The sequence below is a fragment of the Oncorhynchus kisutch genome, linkage group LG8, assembly GCF_002021735.2.
Source record: "Oncorhynchus kisutch isolate 150728-3 linkage group LG8, Okis_V2, whole genome shotgun sequence".
Lineage (NCBI taxonomy): Eukaryota > Metazoa > Chordata > Actinopteri > Salmoniformes > Salmonidae > Oncorhynchus > Oncorhynchus kisutch.
In genome coordinates, this window is record NC_034181.2 from 78,539,295 (window position 1) to 78,558,599 (window position 19,305).

At 44.4% G+C, this 19,305-nt stretch overlaps 1 protein-coding gene across 1 annotated transcript in view; it reads left to right on the forward strand.

The window, feature by feature from the left end:
- The first annotated feature begins 6,639 nt into the window (after positions 1 to 6,639).
- Positions 6,640 to 19,305, forward strand: part of LOC109884118 (protein FAM214A) — a 42,717-nt gene continuing 30,051 nt past the window's right edge. Inside the window, exon 1 of the mRNA XM_031831292.1 lies at positions 6,640 to 7,923. Within this exon, the coding sequence (XP_031687152.1) occupies positions 7,893 to 7,923 (31 nt within the window). The 5' untranslated portion in view covers positions 6,640 to 7,892. The remainder of the gene's footprint in view (positions 7,924 to 19,305) is intronic.

Consider the following 19,305-nt stretch of genomic DNA (forward strand, 5'->3'; position numbering starts at 1 on the left):
TTGTATGTTTTTTTGGCAGAAGTGTTCTGTTCAAGGTCGCGGAGGACAAGTTTCAGGGTCTTGAGGTTTGAAACTTGTCTGGATGAAGAGATGAAGTGTACTATTTTGTTATCAGACGTTGGGTACTTATTCCGATATTATAATGATGGTAAACTATTGTTTTTTTACAGGGTAAAACCAACAACTGCTGTGATAATGTGTTCATATGTTTTCCTTTTCTCGTCTTCTGTGTTGTGATGATTTGATTTGAATGGAATTGTGTTTTTGTATTATTGCTTAACCACGGCTTTAATTTATGCCTTTGTAGAACATCTAGATTTGTATATAGTAGGTTTTTTGTGAGAAAACAAACAAAAAAACAAACAAATGAACATTCATTTTTGTCTTACAGACTTATAACATTCTCCTGCTTAGATCAGATGAAGGAGTGGGTTTGTGTTCTTCTTCTCGTGTATCACAACTCTGTCACTTCAACATGTGTTCTGAACACTGCCAGAGACCATTGCCCTGACAACGGGCCGACACACGTCTGACACTACATCCTATTTCCTATGTAGTGCATTACTTCTGACCAGAACCCTATGGCTAATCCAGGATGTGATCAGGACAATATTGAAAATCAGGATTTTGACGAGGAGATATGTTCATTTCATATCTCTACTAACCCAACCCTATGGCTCTGTTCAAAACTAGTGCACTATACAGGGTGTCATTTCAGATACAGACGTTCTACAGTTGGTACCGTACTTCGCTCAACAGCTGTCAAAAAAGCAGTAGTGTGTAATGTGTTTTCTATTCTTTTGACTTTTGACTTTTTTAATTTTATTTTATGGGTATTAATAATAATAATGAGCATCCAAAGATTTCTAAAACAAACCAAAAAGTGGAGAAAAAAAGGAACAATAAGTGAATTAAAACGTTTGAAAAAGCACTGGCATTTGTGAGTTTAAGAGATGTTGAGTTTTGATTTGCCATTTGCAGCACGGGTATAGATGTTAGTAGAAGGCTGTAGGCCGGGGGCTTCTGTAGTCAAGGTTACTCAGCCGTGTAGGGAATCTCCTGTTTAAATGTACAATCTGAAGTGATGTTTTAAACTAAACCAGGGCTGCAAGTCCTCTCAGTGTTGCTCAACCCAGTCCTCTGGTGCCTGATTCAAACTATAGGGCCAAGCTGAGCTGTACTGTGGTGGCCTGGTTACAAATGTGTGAATCAGGTATCAGACCACCAACCATTTCACATATTAGGTCTATTTCAACACTTGCACTCCTCTTTCAACTAAGTCAACTAATCATGAAGCCCGTGACTAGTTGAATCAGATGAGTTAGAGCTGGAATACATCAGTTATATAAAACAGTTGGTCCCTCAGGACTGATCTGAGTCACTTTACTGTCTGACAGTGAGGTGGGTGGAGGAGGGGGGGTTAGCGATGGGATGGATGGGGTCTGGGCTCCACACAGTGTCTGTTGTTTGGTGCAAACTCGTGTAATGACAATGAGCAAAGTCTAATAAACCTACAAAGAAACCTGTGTGTGTATATGGGTGGGACAGCACTTATCTGGTCTCTCTCTCTGTGTGTGTGTGCGTGTGTGTGTGTGTGTGTGTGTGTGGTCAGTGAACTCAGTTTAGCAGCTTGAAGCTCATCTCATTTCTCAGTAGTAGCCGTTCTTACAACAGGCCCTGTTACAGTGGATCCTGACACAGTTAAGTGGAGTCGAGATCTTTTAGCTTTCAGCCTTCTGTTACTTTCTCTTCCATTCAATCTCCACAGGCCATACAGTTCAATGGGAATAGCCATGCAGACGACAGTAGTTACATTGTAGAACTAGACAGGCTGTGTGTGTGTGTGTGTGTGTGTGTGTGTGTGTGTGTGTGTGTGTGTGTGTGTGTGTGTGTGTGTGTGTGTGTGTGTGTGTGTGTGTGTGTGTGTGTGTGTGTGTGTGTGCACCATGCTTGTGTGCGTACATTTGTCTGTCTGTGTGTCTCTGTGTGCTTCCATATATGTGTGTTACTGTGTCCCTAATCAGGCTGAGTCTCATCTTAGTACTGCAGCGCCGGAGACAATCAGACGTTTGGGCAAATCTGAGGTGGTACCCTATTCCCTAAAGAAGTAGTGTGCTAAAGGTGGTCATTTTGAATGTGAAAACACTAAAACAATAAAGGGGGGTGAGGCCCTCACTGGGGGCAGGGTTCCCTGGTTTACCTGAAATCACAGTTGGAGGAAACCCGGCAACAAAAAATACAGAAACCAATTCGCTGACATTTAATTCCAAAGAGAACCCAGTAGTTCAGTAATTTGTTCCCTTTGAATCCTAGTAAATAAGTGGGGTCACCTTCCCCTAGATCAGCACTCCTACTCCAAGACACTGTCCTCATGGGCTACAGTATCTCATAGCTTGGTTGGTTTAATCATTTAGGTTCTAATATTCTTGGCTTTGCTACTGCTCGCTCAGTGCTGTGCAACATCATCTGCTGTGTTTGCTAAACAAAACAAAAATTGGAATAGAAATAAGAAAGAGAAGCAAGTGATGATGTCATCCAGCCTTGGATTTTCAGTGTTAAAATGTAACATTTTCTGTAGTCACTAAAAAGTAGGAAATAAACAGTTGGAATTCCAGCACCTGAATCCAGACTCGTGTCATTACCTTCAATTCTGATGTTAGACTCAAAAGTGTATTTCATATGTACAGTACCAGTCAAAAGTTTGGACACACCTACTCATTCAAGGGTTTTTATTGATTTTTTAATATTTTCTACATGGTAAAATAATAGGGAAGACATCAAAACTATGAAATAACACCAAGGGAATCACATAGTAACTAAAATGGTTTATATTTGAGATTCTTCAAAGTAGCCACCCTTCTCCTTGATGACAGCTTTGCACACTCTTGGCATTCTCTTAACCAAATTCATGAGGTACTCACCTGGAATGTATTTAAATGAACAGGTATGCCTTATTAAAAGTTCATTTGTGAAAATTCTTTCCTTCTTGATGCGTTTGAGCCAATCCATTGTGTTGTGACAAGGTAGGGTTGGTATACAGAAGATAGCCCTATTTGGTAAACGACCAAGTCCATATTATGGCAAGAACAGCTCAAATAAGCAAAGAGAAATGACAGTCCATCATTACTTTAACATGAAGGTCAGTCAATCTGGAAAATTTCAAGAACTTTTAAAGTTTCTTCAAGTGCAGTCGCAAAACCATTAAGCATTATGATGAAAGGACACCAATAATAAGAAGAGACTTGCTTGTGCCAAGAAACACAAGCAATGGACATTAGACCAGTGGAAATCTGTCCTTTGGTCTGATGAGTCCAAATTTTAGATTTTTGGTTCCAACTGCTGTGTCTTTGTGAGACGCAGAGTAGGTGAACAGATGATGCATGTGTGGTTCCCACCGTGAAACATGGACGAGGAGGTGTGATGGTGTGGGGTGCTTTGCTGGTGACACTGTCAGTGATTTATTTAGAATTCAAGGCACACTTAACCAGCATGGCTACCACAGCATTCTGCAGCCATCCCATCTGATTTGCGCTTAGTTGGACTATAATTTGTTTTTCAACAGGACAATGGCCCAAAACACACTTCCAGGATGTGTAAGGGCTATTTGACCAAGGAGAGTAATGGAGTGTTGCATCAGATGACCTGGCCTCCACAATCACCCAACCTCAAACCAATTGAAATGGTTTGGGATGAGTTGGACCTCAGAGTGAAGGAAAAGCAGCCAACAAGTGCTCAGCATATGTGGGAACTCCTTCAAGACTGTTGGAAAAGCATTCCACGTGACTACCTCATGAAGCTGGTTGAGAGAATGCCAAGAGTGTGCAAAGCTGTCATCAAGGCAAAGGGTGGTTACTTTGAAGAATCTCAAATATAAAATATATTTTGATTTGTTTAAAACTATTTTGGTTACTACATGATTCCATATGTGTTATTTCATAGTTTTGATGTCTTCACTATTATTCTACAATGTAGAAAATAGTACAAATAAAGGAAACCCATTGAATGAGTAGGTGTGTCCAAACTTTTGACTGGTACTGCATGTAGTAGATCAAATGTGTGTTGAACTGCAACTGGCACCTACCCCCCTTTCTTAAAACTGCATTGTTGGTTAAGGGCTTGTAAGTAAGCATTTCACTGTAAGATCTACTACACCTGTTGTATTTGGCACATGTGACAAATAAAATTTGATTTGATTGACTATTGATTGATCTGTCTCCACCTGTTCTTTTAAATGCCCACTGATACACTGCACTTCTATTCTTCCACCACTAGAATGCAACATAACACAGTGTAACCCAGTCACCTGCAGAGGGATTCCTCCAGCTGATACAGTATTTTGTTCTACTGAGGTCTCTTTGTGTTGTCATCACCGGAGATACAGAGTTTCCTTTGTCCCAGGCATGTCAAATGAGTCAAATTTGACCCTTTAAAATCTGTTTTCTGTTTATTTAATTGAATGTCCCACCCATCCAGACACTGTAGGACAGGTTAAATATAGAGAATGGATCAGGGACCAGAGTGGAGACAGACATGTCTTAGTTGCATAACAGGTTATCTGTCAGTAGTATTTTATCTGTCCCTTGTTTTGGAATCACACATGCATGCGCACACACACATGCACAACCATGAATATTGTTTCAATTATGAACATCAAGAGCAAGCGGCTTATAGGTCAACAAGTTTGAGTGCAGTAATGAAATACATTACATGACCAAAAGTATGTGGACATCTCCTTCCAATATTATGGGTATTAATATGGAGTTGGTCCCCCCTTTTCTGCTATAACAGCCTCCACTCTTCTGGGAAGGCTTTCCACTAGATGTTGGAACATTGCTGCAGGGACTTGCATTCCATTCAGCCTCAAGACCATTAGTGTGGTCGGGCACTGTTGTTGGGCGATTAGGCCTTGCTCGCAGTCGACATTCCAACTCATCCCAAAGGTGTTCGATGGGGTTGAGGTCGGTGCTCTGTGCAGGCCAGTCAAGTTGTTCCACATCGATCTCGACAAACCATTTCTGTATGGACCTCGCTTTGCGCACGGGGGCATTGTCATGCTGAAACCTGAAAGGGCCTTCCCCAAACTGTTGCCACAAAGTTGGAAACACAGAATCATCAAGAATGCCATTGTATGCTGTAGCGTCAAGATTTCCCTTCACTGGAACTAAGGGGCCTAGCACAAACCATGAAAAACAGCCCCAGACCATTATTCCTCCTCCACCAAACGTTACAGTTGGCACTATGCATTGGGGCAGGTAGCGTTCTCCTGGCATCCACCAAACTCAGATCAGTCCGTCAGACTGCCAGATGCTCTAGAGTCCAATGGTGGCGAGCATTACACCACTCCAGTCCACACTTGGCATTGCACATGGTGACCTTAGACTTGTATGCGGCTGCCCGGCCATGCAAACCCATTTCGCGAAGGTCCCGACGAACAGTTATTGTGCTGACGTTGCTTCCAGAGGCAGTTTGGAACTCGGTAGTGAGTGTTGCTTCAGCACTCAGCAGTCCTGTTCTGTGAGCTTGTGTGGCCTACCACTTCACGGCTGAGCCGTTGTTGCTCCTAGACGTTTCCATTGCACAATAACAGCACTTACAGTTGGCCGGGGCAGCTCTAGCAGGGAATACATTTGACGACCTGACTTGTTGGAAAGGTGGCATCCTATGACGGTGCCACGTTGAAAGTCACCAAGCTCTTCAGTAAATCCTTATTTGTCTATGGAGATTGCATTGCTGTGTACTTGATTGTATACATGTGGCTGAAATAGCCAAATCCACTTGAACGGGTGTCCACATACTTTTGTATATAAAGTGTAGCAAGGAAGCCACCCTTTGTCATTTTGCAGTGGTAGGATTTATTGTCGTTCTGAATGTATTGTTGCTCTGAGTGGATCTATGACAATTTTTCCTCTGTGAGCAATACATGGTTAACAATATTACTCATAATTATCAATAGTGAGCACTGAGTAACGAATACAACATCCCTAATCTCATTATAGGCCTTGTGAGAGCTGGTGGGTGGATTCGTGTTGTCGTTATTGACCGATTCACTGTATTCACTTTCAAAGACAATCAAAGCGCTGACTACTATGCACAGTTCAAACAAAATAAATCTCAAATTTGAATTGTCAAAGTGCTACGATATTATCACTCTTTTAATCTGCCTATGCTGCGTTATCGCGCTATTAGAGTTCCCAGGCGACCCTCCAAATCAGAGTATAAATGGGAAACTCAAAAATTGTTTCCTGAGTTTACGACGTTGTGACGTTTCACAACTGACAACTCCAACATTGGTACAAATGTAGCTACTTTGACCATATTGTCAATGTTCAACAATTTAAACAAGCCAACTAACTTTATTATAAACAACGTTAGGTAGTTTATCGGGCCAGCTAAAATGTGCTAATCATATTGGTTGAAGAACTGTTCAGACCAAAAAGCACATGAATAAAACGAAGTCGTATTTCACAACTACGAAATATAAAACCCAGAGGAGCACATCAACGCAGCACTAATCTGTATATGAACACCTCAGGCACCGAGAACAAAATGTTCACATACAAAATACACGTGCCACGTGCAGACGTGAACGCGCATCCAATCCACCAATCAAATCAGAGCAGTGGCCGTCCCGCTACAATGTATCAATCCTGGCCTGGACTGAGGTACACTACACAGAGTTATAATGTTAATTTGAACCATGTTTAGTGTATGGTATTTGTTGTCATCTTGACACATTGTCAAACTGTAACCAAAAAGTTTCTAGATCACGGTTGCTATCGCAGCAGGTTCACAGGAAAGACTGGTACAGGAAAGTGGTCTGGCTGTTGTTGGGACACGTGACTGAGAAAAGGCTGCGCTGATCTGTTTTGACACGGGGACATTGCTAGAGAGAGTGGTAGAGAGCACACCAACGAGTTTATGGATAAGAAAAAGCACACGATATAATTTTGTTGCGAACGGTATGCGCCTGTACTATGTTATTGAGTTGGACGAAGTTCGCTAGTCAGCGACACGTTGTTTTGGAAGAAGGAAAAAAGCTCGCTAGCCACTGCGACAAGTTGGAAAATAAATGGTCAGCTTGTTTTCTGACAAACTTTTTATATGAGAGAAAGCTAGTTAACAATAACTAGGTAACTGACACGGGACGTGCCTACTTTACCTCACTATGTTTCAAGACGACAAGTGGAACCGATGCTTCTGGACAACACGGCGTTTAGCTAACGTTGGCTGTTTTTCAGAATGATCGGTTGAACGAGGTCTGTCCTTTCCCGGAGCCCATTGTTATCGGAGGTGATCACTCTACCTGCGGGTGGGGTGTTTGTTTGAGACGGTCGGCATCAGATCAGATGCCTGTGTGTTGTTTGTTTGGTCAGCTAGCTAAAGCCACGGTAGCTAAGCCAAATAGGTGAGGTTACAGTAGCATAGCAAGCTGAAAGAGAGAGAGAGAGAGAGAGATGCTTCGTGACGGGACTACTCTCGTGGTTTTGGTGGTGGAATTTGAGACGTTTATTTTTGGGGGGTGGACAGTCAGATTGTCAGCTCAATGCCTTGTTGGCTAGCTAGGTGGTTGATGAAGCAATAACTCGGAGCTAATCTAATGTTTGACGGTCAGATTTAGCTAGCTAGCTCAACTGTTCGTTGGCCAGTTAACAGTGGATCTGACTCGATGGACCTGTACAGTAGCAGTTTGGTAACAAAGCGTTGCTTTGTACGGTAAATTAGGGGGCGATTGGCAGCATACAGGCTACCCAGCTGGTATTGTTGCTTAATGCAATAAGTCAGCAATCCTTTGGAAAATTTGGATACACAGCAGTATATTGCTGTCAGGGCTGTGTGGACGGGAGTCTTCAGACCGAAGACAGACAGGCTGCCAGATTCCCAGAGGGATCGAGATGACACTGGCTAACATGAAACCAGAGCGAGGTAAGCTGATCTACATGGATTTATTCCATGCCAACAGAAGCTATACTGTTCATGGTATTCGTCTGTGTGAGCCTTCACTACGGTGCCCATCATTGCAGTACTAAAAGGGTCATGAGGATCATATTGACATGATCCATCGTTGGCCTGTGTGTGTTGTTGGATCAGCAGAATATAGCCAGCCAGGCAGTCCCCCGGAAGAGGGAGAGGTATTGGGCAGAGAGGGAGAATGATGTAACAGCTGATTAACTTGCTTGCCTGCCTGTGTTGATAAAAGTAAACCTGACCCAGGCAGGCCAGTGAGGCCACGGAAATTAGGACATTCTTACTGACAAATTACACAATGGATAGGTGAACAAGATGGCTACAGATATCTGAGCAATGGTTCAATTATAACAACACAATGTCATCTTGTAATTTCTGTCAAAAAGCTGTTTTGGGGGGACAAAACGCAGCAGGTCACACTGACAGGGTGGAACAACTCACTGCATGATAAAACAGCTCCTTCTTTTGTGTGCCTGAGAGCTCTGCGTTATTCTGTCAGTCTCTGGTATGGGTATGCTGCAATGCTCAAAGCCCTTTGTTCGAACTGAACATCTTCACTGTGACTCTGAATCATCACTATGAACAGAGACTTCGATCTGCTCTCTGCCTTCTGTACTGTCTGTGTGTTTACATGATGTATGATTACCATGAAGTCTGCAGGGCAGCCAGCTTTATCTGTTTTCATATCAGGTTTATTCAACCGTAGCAGCAGTGGTCTGTAATGCCAGCTCTATTAGTAATACATGGACTGTATTGTATGCCCCCTGCCTGCCAGCCTAGTCTGCCTGCTTGGACATAGTCTAGTAATGTAGTGATTGCTTCAACATGCTTGTCATTAATCCAAGTTTGGTTATGATTCTTGTAGGGGCAACATCATAACAGCAGCTAGTTGGAGCTCAGAGCAGCTAGCTGATACTCTTTGGCCTTAAGCTAAATGTCTTCTGATTGAAGGTAATGTGTTCTGTTTGTTTTAGTTACCACCAAACATGGAGTCAATCAATAGGCCTGTCTCTATCTACTGTTCTGAGTTCTGTAGTAAGAAAATAGGCCTGTCTCTTCTGTACTAGCTTGGTCTCTGTCTACTGTACTGGGACCTGTTGTCACTAGTCAGACAATAGGCAGGGCCTGCAACTACTGCACAGAAGTTTGATGTGGTCACACAGCAACCACTGTCAGACAAAGGAAGCCCAATCAGAGATTGCTTTTCCTACTACACAACAAACCCCACACCATCGGTGTCCTACACACCCATCCTACTGACACTGTACTGTAACATGACTCTATACCCAATGTTAGGGTGTAAACATGTCATCCAACACCAAAAGGCTGAGATTTCACCCCTGCACACTGACTCTGGCTATACATTTAAAAACAACCCAGGGTTCATGGCTCTGACATATGGATGTGGTAAACACACACACTGTACATATAGTAATTAAATCACACACTTACTGTACTACGCACTGCAGTTTTTATTTTTTTGCTTGGTCAATTGTAAACAACACACACTTTTACTGAGCTACAGAGACAGATCTGGCTTTTCCTGTTGGATCTCAAGTTACTGTAGTTGGACTACATTTACATTTGAGTCATTTAGCAGACTCTCTTATCCAGAGTGACATACAGTAGTGAGCGCAGACATTTTCATATTTTTTTCTACTGGTCCCCCGTGGGAGTCGAACATACAACACTGGCGTTGCAAGTGCCATGCTTTACCAACTGAGCCTTTCTTTCCCTTCCCCCTCATATAGATTCTGTGTTCTGCTGTGCTGTTGGCTCCCTGTGGGTCTGTCACGGTGGTTCTATTAATAATGTCTAATTGCAATAGAAGCTGCTCTGGAGCAGTTCCCATATGACAGGCCAGCCGATGCTCCCACTGTTCTATTGTTATTATGGGACATACTGTTCCTCTGGTTGAAAATGCAGACAGACAGACTGCCCTCCCTGTACTCCTGACACTCTCTCTCCTCCGTTTGTTCTGATCCTGTTCTTCTCTCCTTTCTTGTCTTATCCTCTCCTCCTCCTCCTCCCAGACCCCCTCTCTCCTCCTCATCTCCCTGGCGAGGAAGGTGTTTACAGAGCATTCTAGCCTCTACGCTGAACTAGTGACAGGAGTTAGTTTCTCTAGGCTTTACCCCAGTGGGCTTACTCTGTCTTGGTTCACACAGCCACAGCGTAACAGAGAGAATGTTTAGAGAACGTGTTCTTGTTTTTTTAAATGCTTTTACTTGTTATACAAATTCTGATTCACAAGCGCTCTTTCTTCAACTTTAGATTGCAACCATGTGTGTGAGAAAGGGAAAGGGAGCCATCACAGTGCAGTGTTTAGCTCAGTGCTAAGTGAAGTGATCTGACTGACTTGTTGTTCAACATGTAGGCTAGTGCTGTGGCTGTGGCCCCTGTGCTGGCTGAGAGGGACAAACCCAATCGGATGATTATTTGAATCAGCTGTGTAGGGCAAAAACCAAAACGTGCACCCCTTGGGGTCCTGAGGACCGAGTTTGGGAAACCCTGCCCTAATTCTAATCCTAATTGTAACCCTAAACCTAACCCCTAAGGTTAAAATAGCCTTTGTCCTCCCACGAGGGGGGAGTCCCCCCCCCCCCCCCCCCCTTGTTTTACTATCCTTGTGGGGACAACGATAGGAGAACCAACACACATTGCACACAGATCTCATAAAGAGCCATGGCAGAACAGTCACAGAAGAGCAAGGAAATGGTCGGCTACATAGGCTACAACACACACATGATCTCACAATGAGTCATGGTTCTGGAGAGGAACGAATAAGGGAGGAGAGACAAGGTGGGGACAAGAAGAATAGATGGGAAGGGAAGAGAAGAACAAACAGAAACTTCCTGGTCACTGAAGGCATATTGAAGCTTTCTTTACATAAATGTCTACTGGAACGTGCCTTTGAATCAGTGTGGCTTTTTTTGTTTATTTGGAGGTGTTCCCTGTTGGAGGTCTAACAAGGCGTCTCTGGCGACGTCCACACCTCTCAGACAGACCCCCCCCCCCTTATAAACTGGGTGGTTTGAGCCCTGAATGCTGATTGGCTGAAAGCCGTGGTATACCAGACCGTAAACCATGCGCTTGACAAAATATTTATTTTTACTGCTCTAATTATCAAATCAAATTTTATTTGTCACATGCGCCGAATACAACAATTGTAGACAATAACAACCTTGTCAGCTCAGGGATTCGATCTAGCAACCTTTCAGTTACTGGCTCAACGCTCTAACCACTAGGCTACCTGCCCTCCCATATACAGGGAGTACCGGTACAGAGTCAATGTGCGGGGGCACCGGTTAGTCGAGGATGAACATGTAGGTAGAGTTAAAGTGACTATGCATAGATGATAAACAGAGAGTAGCAGCAGCGTAAAAGAGGGGTCTGGGTAGCCCTTTGATTAGCTGTTCAGGAGTCTTATGGCTTGGGGGTAGAAGCTGTTAATACCAATTACGTTGGTAACCAGTTTATAATAGCAATAAGGCACCTCGGGGGTTTATGATATATGGCCAATATACCATGGCTATGGACCGTGTCCTAACACTCCGCGTTGCGGCGCGCATAAGAGCAGCCCTATTGTCCATATACCACACCCCCTCTGGTCTTATTGCTTAATTAGCCCATCCCCCAAGGCCCCGAACAGCCAGTAGAGCACAGAGTTGAGGGAACTCTCACCGACATCCAGGCCCGACAGAACAATCAGACAGTCAATCTGACTATTATGCCAACCTTCTTGCAGTGATTCACCTACAACAGGTGTTTTGTTATTCACCATACACACGGGCGGGTACAAGAGGACAGGCGTAATGTTATTTCACTAACCAGACAGAATGACAGGCAGGTACAGCGACAGGTGTTTTTGTTCTCACAGAAAGGGTCAGTCACGTCTGTTCACTGGGATGTAGGACTCTGTTGTGTTTTTACGTGCTGGATGTGTCATGCTGACTGTCTTTGTAGACCTCTGGGCTCCAAAACATGCCTATTGTTATTCTTTTGTCAACAATAATAAACCTGTTATTATTAAAGGTGCGGTATGTAACTTGAACATAGAAGTGCTCTGACAGGTTCCTGTGCTGGCCGGTACTGTAGTTCAGTTCCAGTTCAGCGTGTGATTCGGCTCCAACCAGTCCTCCCAGTAATGCTCTTATGTAACTGTGGTGGTCTTATCTGGCTCACGCTGGCCTGACACACACACACACACCACACACACACAAGCTTAGTGGTCGCTCGGGCTCATGCCTGACACACACACTCAGGCTCAGTGGTTGCTCTTTCTCAGAACCAGCACGGGACGTAAGTGTGTTGACCCGACCGGTTCTGTATTAGTGACATCATCAGCTCCTGTGTGCCGGTCACCTCCTGTGCCCCTGTGGCTCCTCCCCCATGGTTGCGCTCAGCCAACCGGCTGCCAGCTCAGCAGGAACAGTAGGAACCATCTGGCCCGCTCAGTTTCCTCCTGGCAGGGGGAAGGATTAGCAGAGCGCACCACTCTCTATGCTTTCCCTGGCCCATATATGATGCTCTGTGATATGGGCTGCATGTCAAAATTCTATATTTGCTTCCTCTCCTCTCTCCTGTGATATGGGCTGCATGTCAATAGTTTACATTGGCTTCCTCTCATCTTCTCTCTCCTTCCTCACTGATTGAAGAAGACCTGTGTTCAGAATCAGATCAGTGCAGATCAAGAAGAGGGGACAAGATGAGGAAACCACTTTAGAGGAGACGACTAGAGGAAAGTAACAGTAGCAGACTATTGACAATTTCACACACATCCCATAGTTGGAGCTGAGTAGAGTCCCCTTGCTGGGTCAGATTCCTCTTGGCCAACAACAACAACACACCTCCCTCCAAAAGTCAGCCAACAGCTTTACTGTTCTAAACTTGGCCACCCACCACCACGCATGGTTGCCTTCTCTCACTCACATGCTGTTGCTATATCTGAGATGAACTCCCACATGGTTAGTCAGCTTGCTGCTTGTTCTGTTGCTTTATTTTAGTAACAAGGTCAACTCCTAACCAGATGATTGGTCTGCCTGTGCTGTGCCCCTGTTTAAAGGCATCTGGAAAGAGAGCTGTGTATTGACACTATGTAGGTTTGAATACATTGTGGAGCATAGACGACTATCAGTAGCCTCTGGCTTGTATCTAACGCTGGCCTCTACACGATAACCAGCAACAGAGGAATTGGTTAAAGCACAACTAGTTTGGCAAGTGGCCGCCAGTCTAGATGAATATAAATCAAACGTTTTTATAGAGCCCTTGTCACAAGGGGCGGCAGGGTAGCCTAGTGGTTAGAGCGTTGGACTAGTAACCGAAAGGCTGCAAGTTCGAATCCCCGAGCTGACAAGGTACAAATCTGTTCCTTGGCCGTCATTGAAAATAAGAATTTGTTCTTAACTGACTTGCCTAGTAAAAAAATAAATAAAAAAAACACAAGTGCTTATACAGAAACCGAGCCAAATGCCCCAGAGAGCAAGCAATGCGGATGTAGTGGCACGGTGGCTGGGAAAAACTATCTAGAAAGGCAGAAACCAGGCTCTAAGGGGTGGCCAGTCCTCTTCTGGCTGTGCCGGGTGGAGATTCTAAGAGTACATGGCCATTAAGGCGAGCTCGTTCTTCAAGATGTTTCCAACGTTCATAGAAGACCAGCAGGGTCAAATAATAATCACAATGGTTATAGAGGGTGCAAGAGGTCAACACCTCAGGAGTTGGCTTTTCATAGCCAGATAGATAGAGGGTTCGACATGTCAGTCGTCTGACCTCTATCTATTGCAGAGAAGAACCACCCATGACCTGGCTAGGTCAGTCAGTCCTACAGAGGTATATTAGGCCATGGCTGGCCAGCTCCAGTTCAGTTCAGCACTTTAAAAAGTCTGACTGCCACACTTTCCATGGCCTTTGGAGCGTTGTTGACGTTGCTCAATTTGTCCTCTGTGTCAGAAATGTAATCTCCTGAGCGCTGTAGGTCAGAGGGGTGTGTTTGTGGGTTTGCATATGCATGCGCACGTTCAACCAAGGCCAGATAGACCCGGCTCAGCCAGCAGGAGAGACCAGCTGAGTGCAAAACACACACACACACACACAGACACAATCTGAATTCTCTAACATGTGGCTGATTGGGGAAGGCTTTAAACTCCTCAAAACCTAGGTTAAAGGGCAGAGCACAGACTATCAGTCTACAGAGTAAAGTGTAGTTGTGCTCAGAGTCCGCTGTTGAGGCCATAGTGGGTACACTGCGGCGAGTACTACCCGGCTGTCCTATCCTTGTGCTGTGCCGGACACTCTGCCAGTTACGTAATCAGTATTAGTGGGACAAAGAGTGGGCTTCTGCAGAGAGAGAGCACTGGCTCTGGAGGCCTTTACACCCAGGCTAGTGAGGGCATGATCAGGGCTAGTCTGGTCAGGGTCACCTGTAATGGTAAACATCTAGGCCTTCAGAGCTGACCCCAGACCACACAGGACCATGATGAAAAGCTTTAGCTAGGCTGAATGCTCTCGTTAGACTCGTCACTAGTGGTAGTGTTTTAAATTAGCAGTTGGGCTCAAGTAAAAGCTTAATCTGGTGTGTGTGTGAAAGCCCTTCTGTTGCAGCAGTTGGTAATGAGGGTTTGAGATGTGTGTGTCCGTTGGGCCTGGTGTGTTTGAGAGTTCCAGACAATAGCAGTCGGAGCAGCTGAGTTCACAGTAGCAGAAAGAGAAAACTGTACCCAACCCTCTAAGCCAATCAGAAGGCATCTGTGTGTTGCTATGTGTGCTGTGAATCTGCCCCTTTGTGTAAAGAAGGGGGGGGGGGGTAGATAAAGGGAACAAAGAGAGAGCTCTCAGGAAACTGTAAATTGAACATGGCTAAACTTCAAACTCTATTCTCTTTATTGTTCCTACATGTGATTTCAGGGCAGGCCAACTTCACATGGAACAGGAAACTGCATCTTTGTATTGACAACACTTTTCTGTTTGCTTGCTTCTACAGTGTAGGCTACTTAGTGTTTTTGTAACTTAGATCAGAGCTCCTGGGCTGGACTGCTGTCTGTTTCAATCACTGAGGCACAGATTAGGCCTCATGGAGAACAAAGAGTCTGTAAGAACACACACACACACACACACAGTGACAGACAGTCATGTCATAGATGAGTCACACACACGTGACTCACGTGCCACTGGAAACACACACACAGATGGAAACTCATTCCAGCACACACAGAATCCCCGTGACAGGACATTAACATGATCTGTGTGTTGCCAGGGCAACCCTTTGTCCCCATGCAAAATAGATGTGCAACTATGACCAGAGTAGGAGAGGAACCTCAGGGCTGTATGTGTGTTTTCATTGCGTGCTGCCGCTGCTAATCGTTGCCGACCACTCACAAAAAATATGATTACTTATTATTTTATGCATTTTTTTTTATGCTAAAACGTTTTCAGTGAACTTAAAAGACTAAAGATATAAAGTTTGTAGAAAATCTGAAGTTATATATTTTTAAACGAGATCATCTTTGAGAACTATCACCAAAATAAAAATGATTTATGTCATGGCATGGGGCTCCCTAATTTTTGAGTCACTCAGATGGCATAAGCCATGGCAAAATTTGTAGAATTGCAGGAAATGACATTTAAAACAGGAATTTGGTATCTTCTGCCAAGAGGAGGACCTTTAAAGATGTTGGTAGGAGGCTGCTCAATTGGCAACGCCCACTACGACGCCCCCATCCCCCGCTAACTTGAAAACAATCCTAGGGGAAACCTGTAGGTAGTGGTATTTGTGTTACGGTGTTCGCATGCCTCCCAGACGAACCGTTCAGAAAAGTTTGTGCATATAATATGACAACATTTTGTGATGTTTTTGTTAGTTTTGGACTTTATTTCGGTTGTTCGGGCACACATTGTTTTCTAGAGGCAAGCTGAAGTTCGGCGCCGAAGTCTACTCCCCTTCGTCAGGGATTGGTCAACAGTAGGGATTCTTCAATAAATCTTTGTTGATTTTTCAATGAGACTCGTTTTCATTGAGAATACTGCACCAAACATTTTAGTTAGACGTAAAATCATCACAATGAACGACACATTTCTAGACACATTTCTAGAGTTATTTTAGATTCATTCTAACTATTTTGAGGATTTGGGGTATGGTTAATGCTGGTTGGTGTTAGTGAGGGGTATGGTTAATGCTGGTTGGTGTTAGTGGGGGGTATGGTTAATGCTGGTTGGTGTTAGTGGGGGTATGTTTAATGCTGGTTGGTGTTAGTGGGGGTATGTTTAATGCTGGTTGGTGTTAGTGGGGGGTATGGTTAATGCTGGTTGGTGTTAGTGGGGGGTATGTTTAATGCTGGTTGGTGTTAGTGGGGGGTATGGTTAATGCTGGTTGGTGTTAGTGAGGGGTATGGTTAATGCTGGTTGGTGTTAGTGGGGGGTATGGTTAATGCTGGTTGGTGTTAGTGGGGGGGGGTATGGTTAATGCTGGTTGGTGTTAGTGGGGGGGGGGGTATGGTTAATGCTGGTTGGTGTTAGTGGGGGGTATGGTTAATGCTGGTTGGTGTTAGTGGGGGGGTATGGTTAATGCTGGTTGGTGTTAGTGGGGGGGTATGGTTAATGCTGGTTGGTGTTAGTGGGGGGTATGGTTAATGCTGGTTGGTGTTAGTGGGGGGGGGTATGGTTAATGCTGGTTGGTGTTAGTGGGGGGGGGGGTATGGTTAATGCTGGTTGGTGTTAGTGGGGGGTATGTTTAATGCTGGTTGGTGTTAGTGGGGGGGTATGGTTAATGCTGGTTGGTGTTTGTGGGGGGTATGTTTAATGCTGGTTGGTGTTAGTGGGGGTATGTTTAATGCTGGTTGGTGTTAGTGGGGGGTATGGTTAATGCTGGTTGGTGTTAGTGGGGGGTATGGTTAATGCTGGTTGGTGTTAGTGGGGGGTATGGTTAATGCTGGTTAGTGTTAGTGGGGGGTATGGTTAATGCTGGTTAGTGTTAGTGGGGGGTATGGTTAATGCTGGTTGGTGTTAGTGGGGGGGGGTATGGTTAATGCTGGTTGGTGTTAGTGGGGGGGTATGGTTAATGCTGGTTGGTGTTAGTGGGGGGGTATGGTTAATGCTGGTTGGTGTTAGTGTGGGGTATGGTTAATGCTGGTTGGTGTTAGTGGGGGGGGTATGGTTAATGCTAGTTGGTTTTAGTGGGGGGGGTATGGTTAATGCTGGTTGGTGTTAGTGGGGGGGGGGTATGGTTAATGCTAGTTGGTTTTAGTGGGGGGTATGTTTAATGCTGGTTGGTGTTAGTGGGGGGTATGGTTAATGCTAGTTGGTGTTAGTGGGGGGGTATGGTTAATGCTGGTTGGTGTTAATGGGGGGTATGGTTAATGCTGGTTGGTGTTAATGGGGGGTATGGTTAGTGTTGAGTAGTTGTAGTGTAGTTATATTTATCCCAGAGGGGCCTGCCCTGCTGTAACGGTAATCAGATTTACCATGGAGAAGCTGTCTAATCTCACACTACTGCCTACCACAACTAATATATCCACTCACTGTGTGTGTTTAATACAGACTCTGTGTTTCATGAATTGATTCTGAAAATGTGTGTATGTGTGTGTGGAGAGACTCAGAGAGAAAGAGGCAGGGGCTCGAGGGAGGGTGTGAATTGTGTCCCCCATCAGACCACAGATGGCACATTACTTGATAGTAGCCACACACCACCTCTCCTCCAGGTTAGATACTGTCCCTACTAGACTAACCAGGGGTCAACAATGTCAACTAGGTATTGATGACCAGGAGAGGGTTCATAATGATCTGGCCTTGGTTTGGAACAGAGGAAAATTGTATTACAACTGAGCTGATAGCAGCCTTGATGATACAGACATGATCTCCCCTCTCAGTGCTTATGTATCATCAGTTATACTTGTGACATCTGTTTCTCTAGTGTTGGAACCTGGAGATTCAGCAAAGAGGGAGAGAAAGTGTGTGTGTGTGTGTGTCCAGAAGGAGAGAGAAAGTGTGTGTGTGTGTGTCCAGAAGGAGAGAGAAAGTGTGTGTGTGTCCAGAAGGAGAAAGTGTGTTAGCCCATGAGTTAATCAGCTTGTCTTCTAGCTGAGGCCTAAAAAAACAACAACAGTATTCTTTGTACTATAGCACTATACAGCAGACCTAAACATGACTACATTATCTATTAACTACACACACACTCTCACCCCTCCCCTGTATGAATCCAGCACCCTGGGGGATGTTTTCCACACCCTGTGACGGGTGTGTTTGTACTAGGCCAGCTGATCAGTGGGCTCCGTTCCAGCTCCTCTCCATAGCAGTAGTTCTATTAATAAGACCTGCGTGCTGCTCTGCAGTCAGACTGCTCTTTATAAACCTCTCCTCTTACATAATACACACTCGCTGTACACATACTCACACGATACACACATTCTCACACGATACACACTAGAGGTCGACCGATTATGATTTTTCAATGCCGATACCGATTATTGAAGGACCAAAAAAAGCCGATGCCGATTAATCGGCCAATTTTGTTGTTGTTGTTTGTAATAATGACAATTACAACAACACTGAATGAACACTTATTTTAACTTAATATAATACATCAATAAAATCAATTTAGCCTCAAGTAAATAATGAAACATGTTCAATTTGGTTTAAATAATGTAAAAACAAAGTGTTGGAGAAGAAGGTAAAAGTGCAATATGTGCTAACGTTTCAGTTCCTTGCTCAGAACATGAGAACATATGAAAGATGGTGGTTCCTTTTAACATGAGTCTTCAATATTCCCAGGTAAGAAGTTTTAGGTTTTAGTTATTATAGGAATTATAGGACTATTTCCCTCTATACCATTAGTATTTCATTAACCTTTGACTATTGGATGCTCTTATAGGCACTTTAGTATTGCCAGTGTAACAGTATAGCTTCCGTCCCTCTCCTCGCTCCTCCCTGGGCTCGAACCAGCAACACAGCGACAACAGCCACCATCGAAGCAGCGTTACCCATGCAGAGCAAGGGGAACAACTACTAGAAGGCTCAGAGCGAGTGACGTTTGAAACACTATTAGCGTGCGCTAACTATCTAGCCATTTCACTTCGGTTACACCAGCCTCATCTCGGGAGTTGATAGGCTTGAAGTCATAAACAGCGCAATGCTTGACGCACAACGAAGAGCTGCTGGCAAAACGCACGAAAGTGCTGTTTGAATGAATGTTTACGTGCCTGCTTCTGTCTACCACCGGCGGCAGGGTAGCCTAGTGGTTAGAGCGTTGGACTAGTAACCGGAAGGTTGCAAGTTCAAACCCCCGAGCTGACAAGGTACAAATCTGTCGTTCTGCCCCTGAACAGGCAGTTAACCCACTGTTCCTAGGCC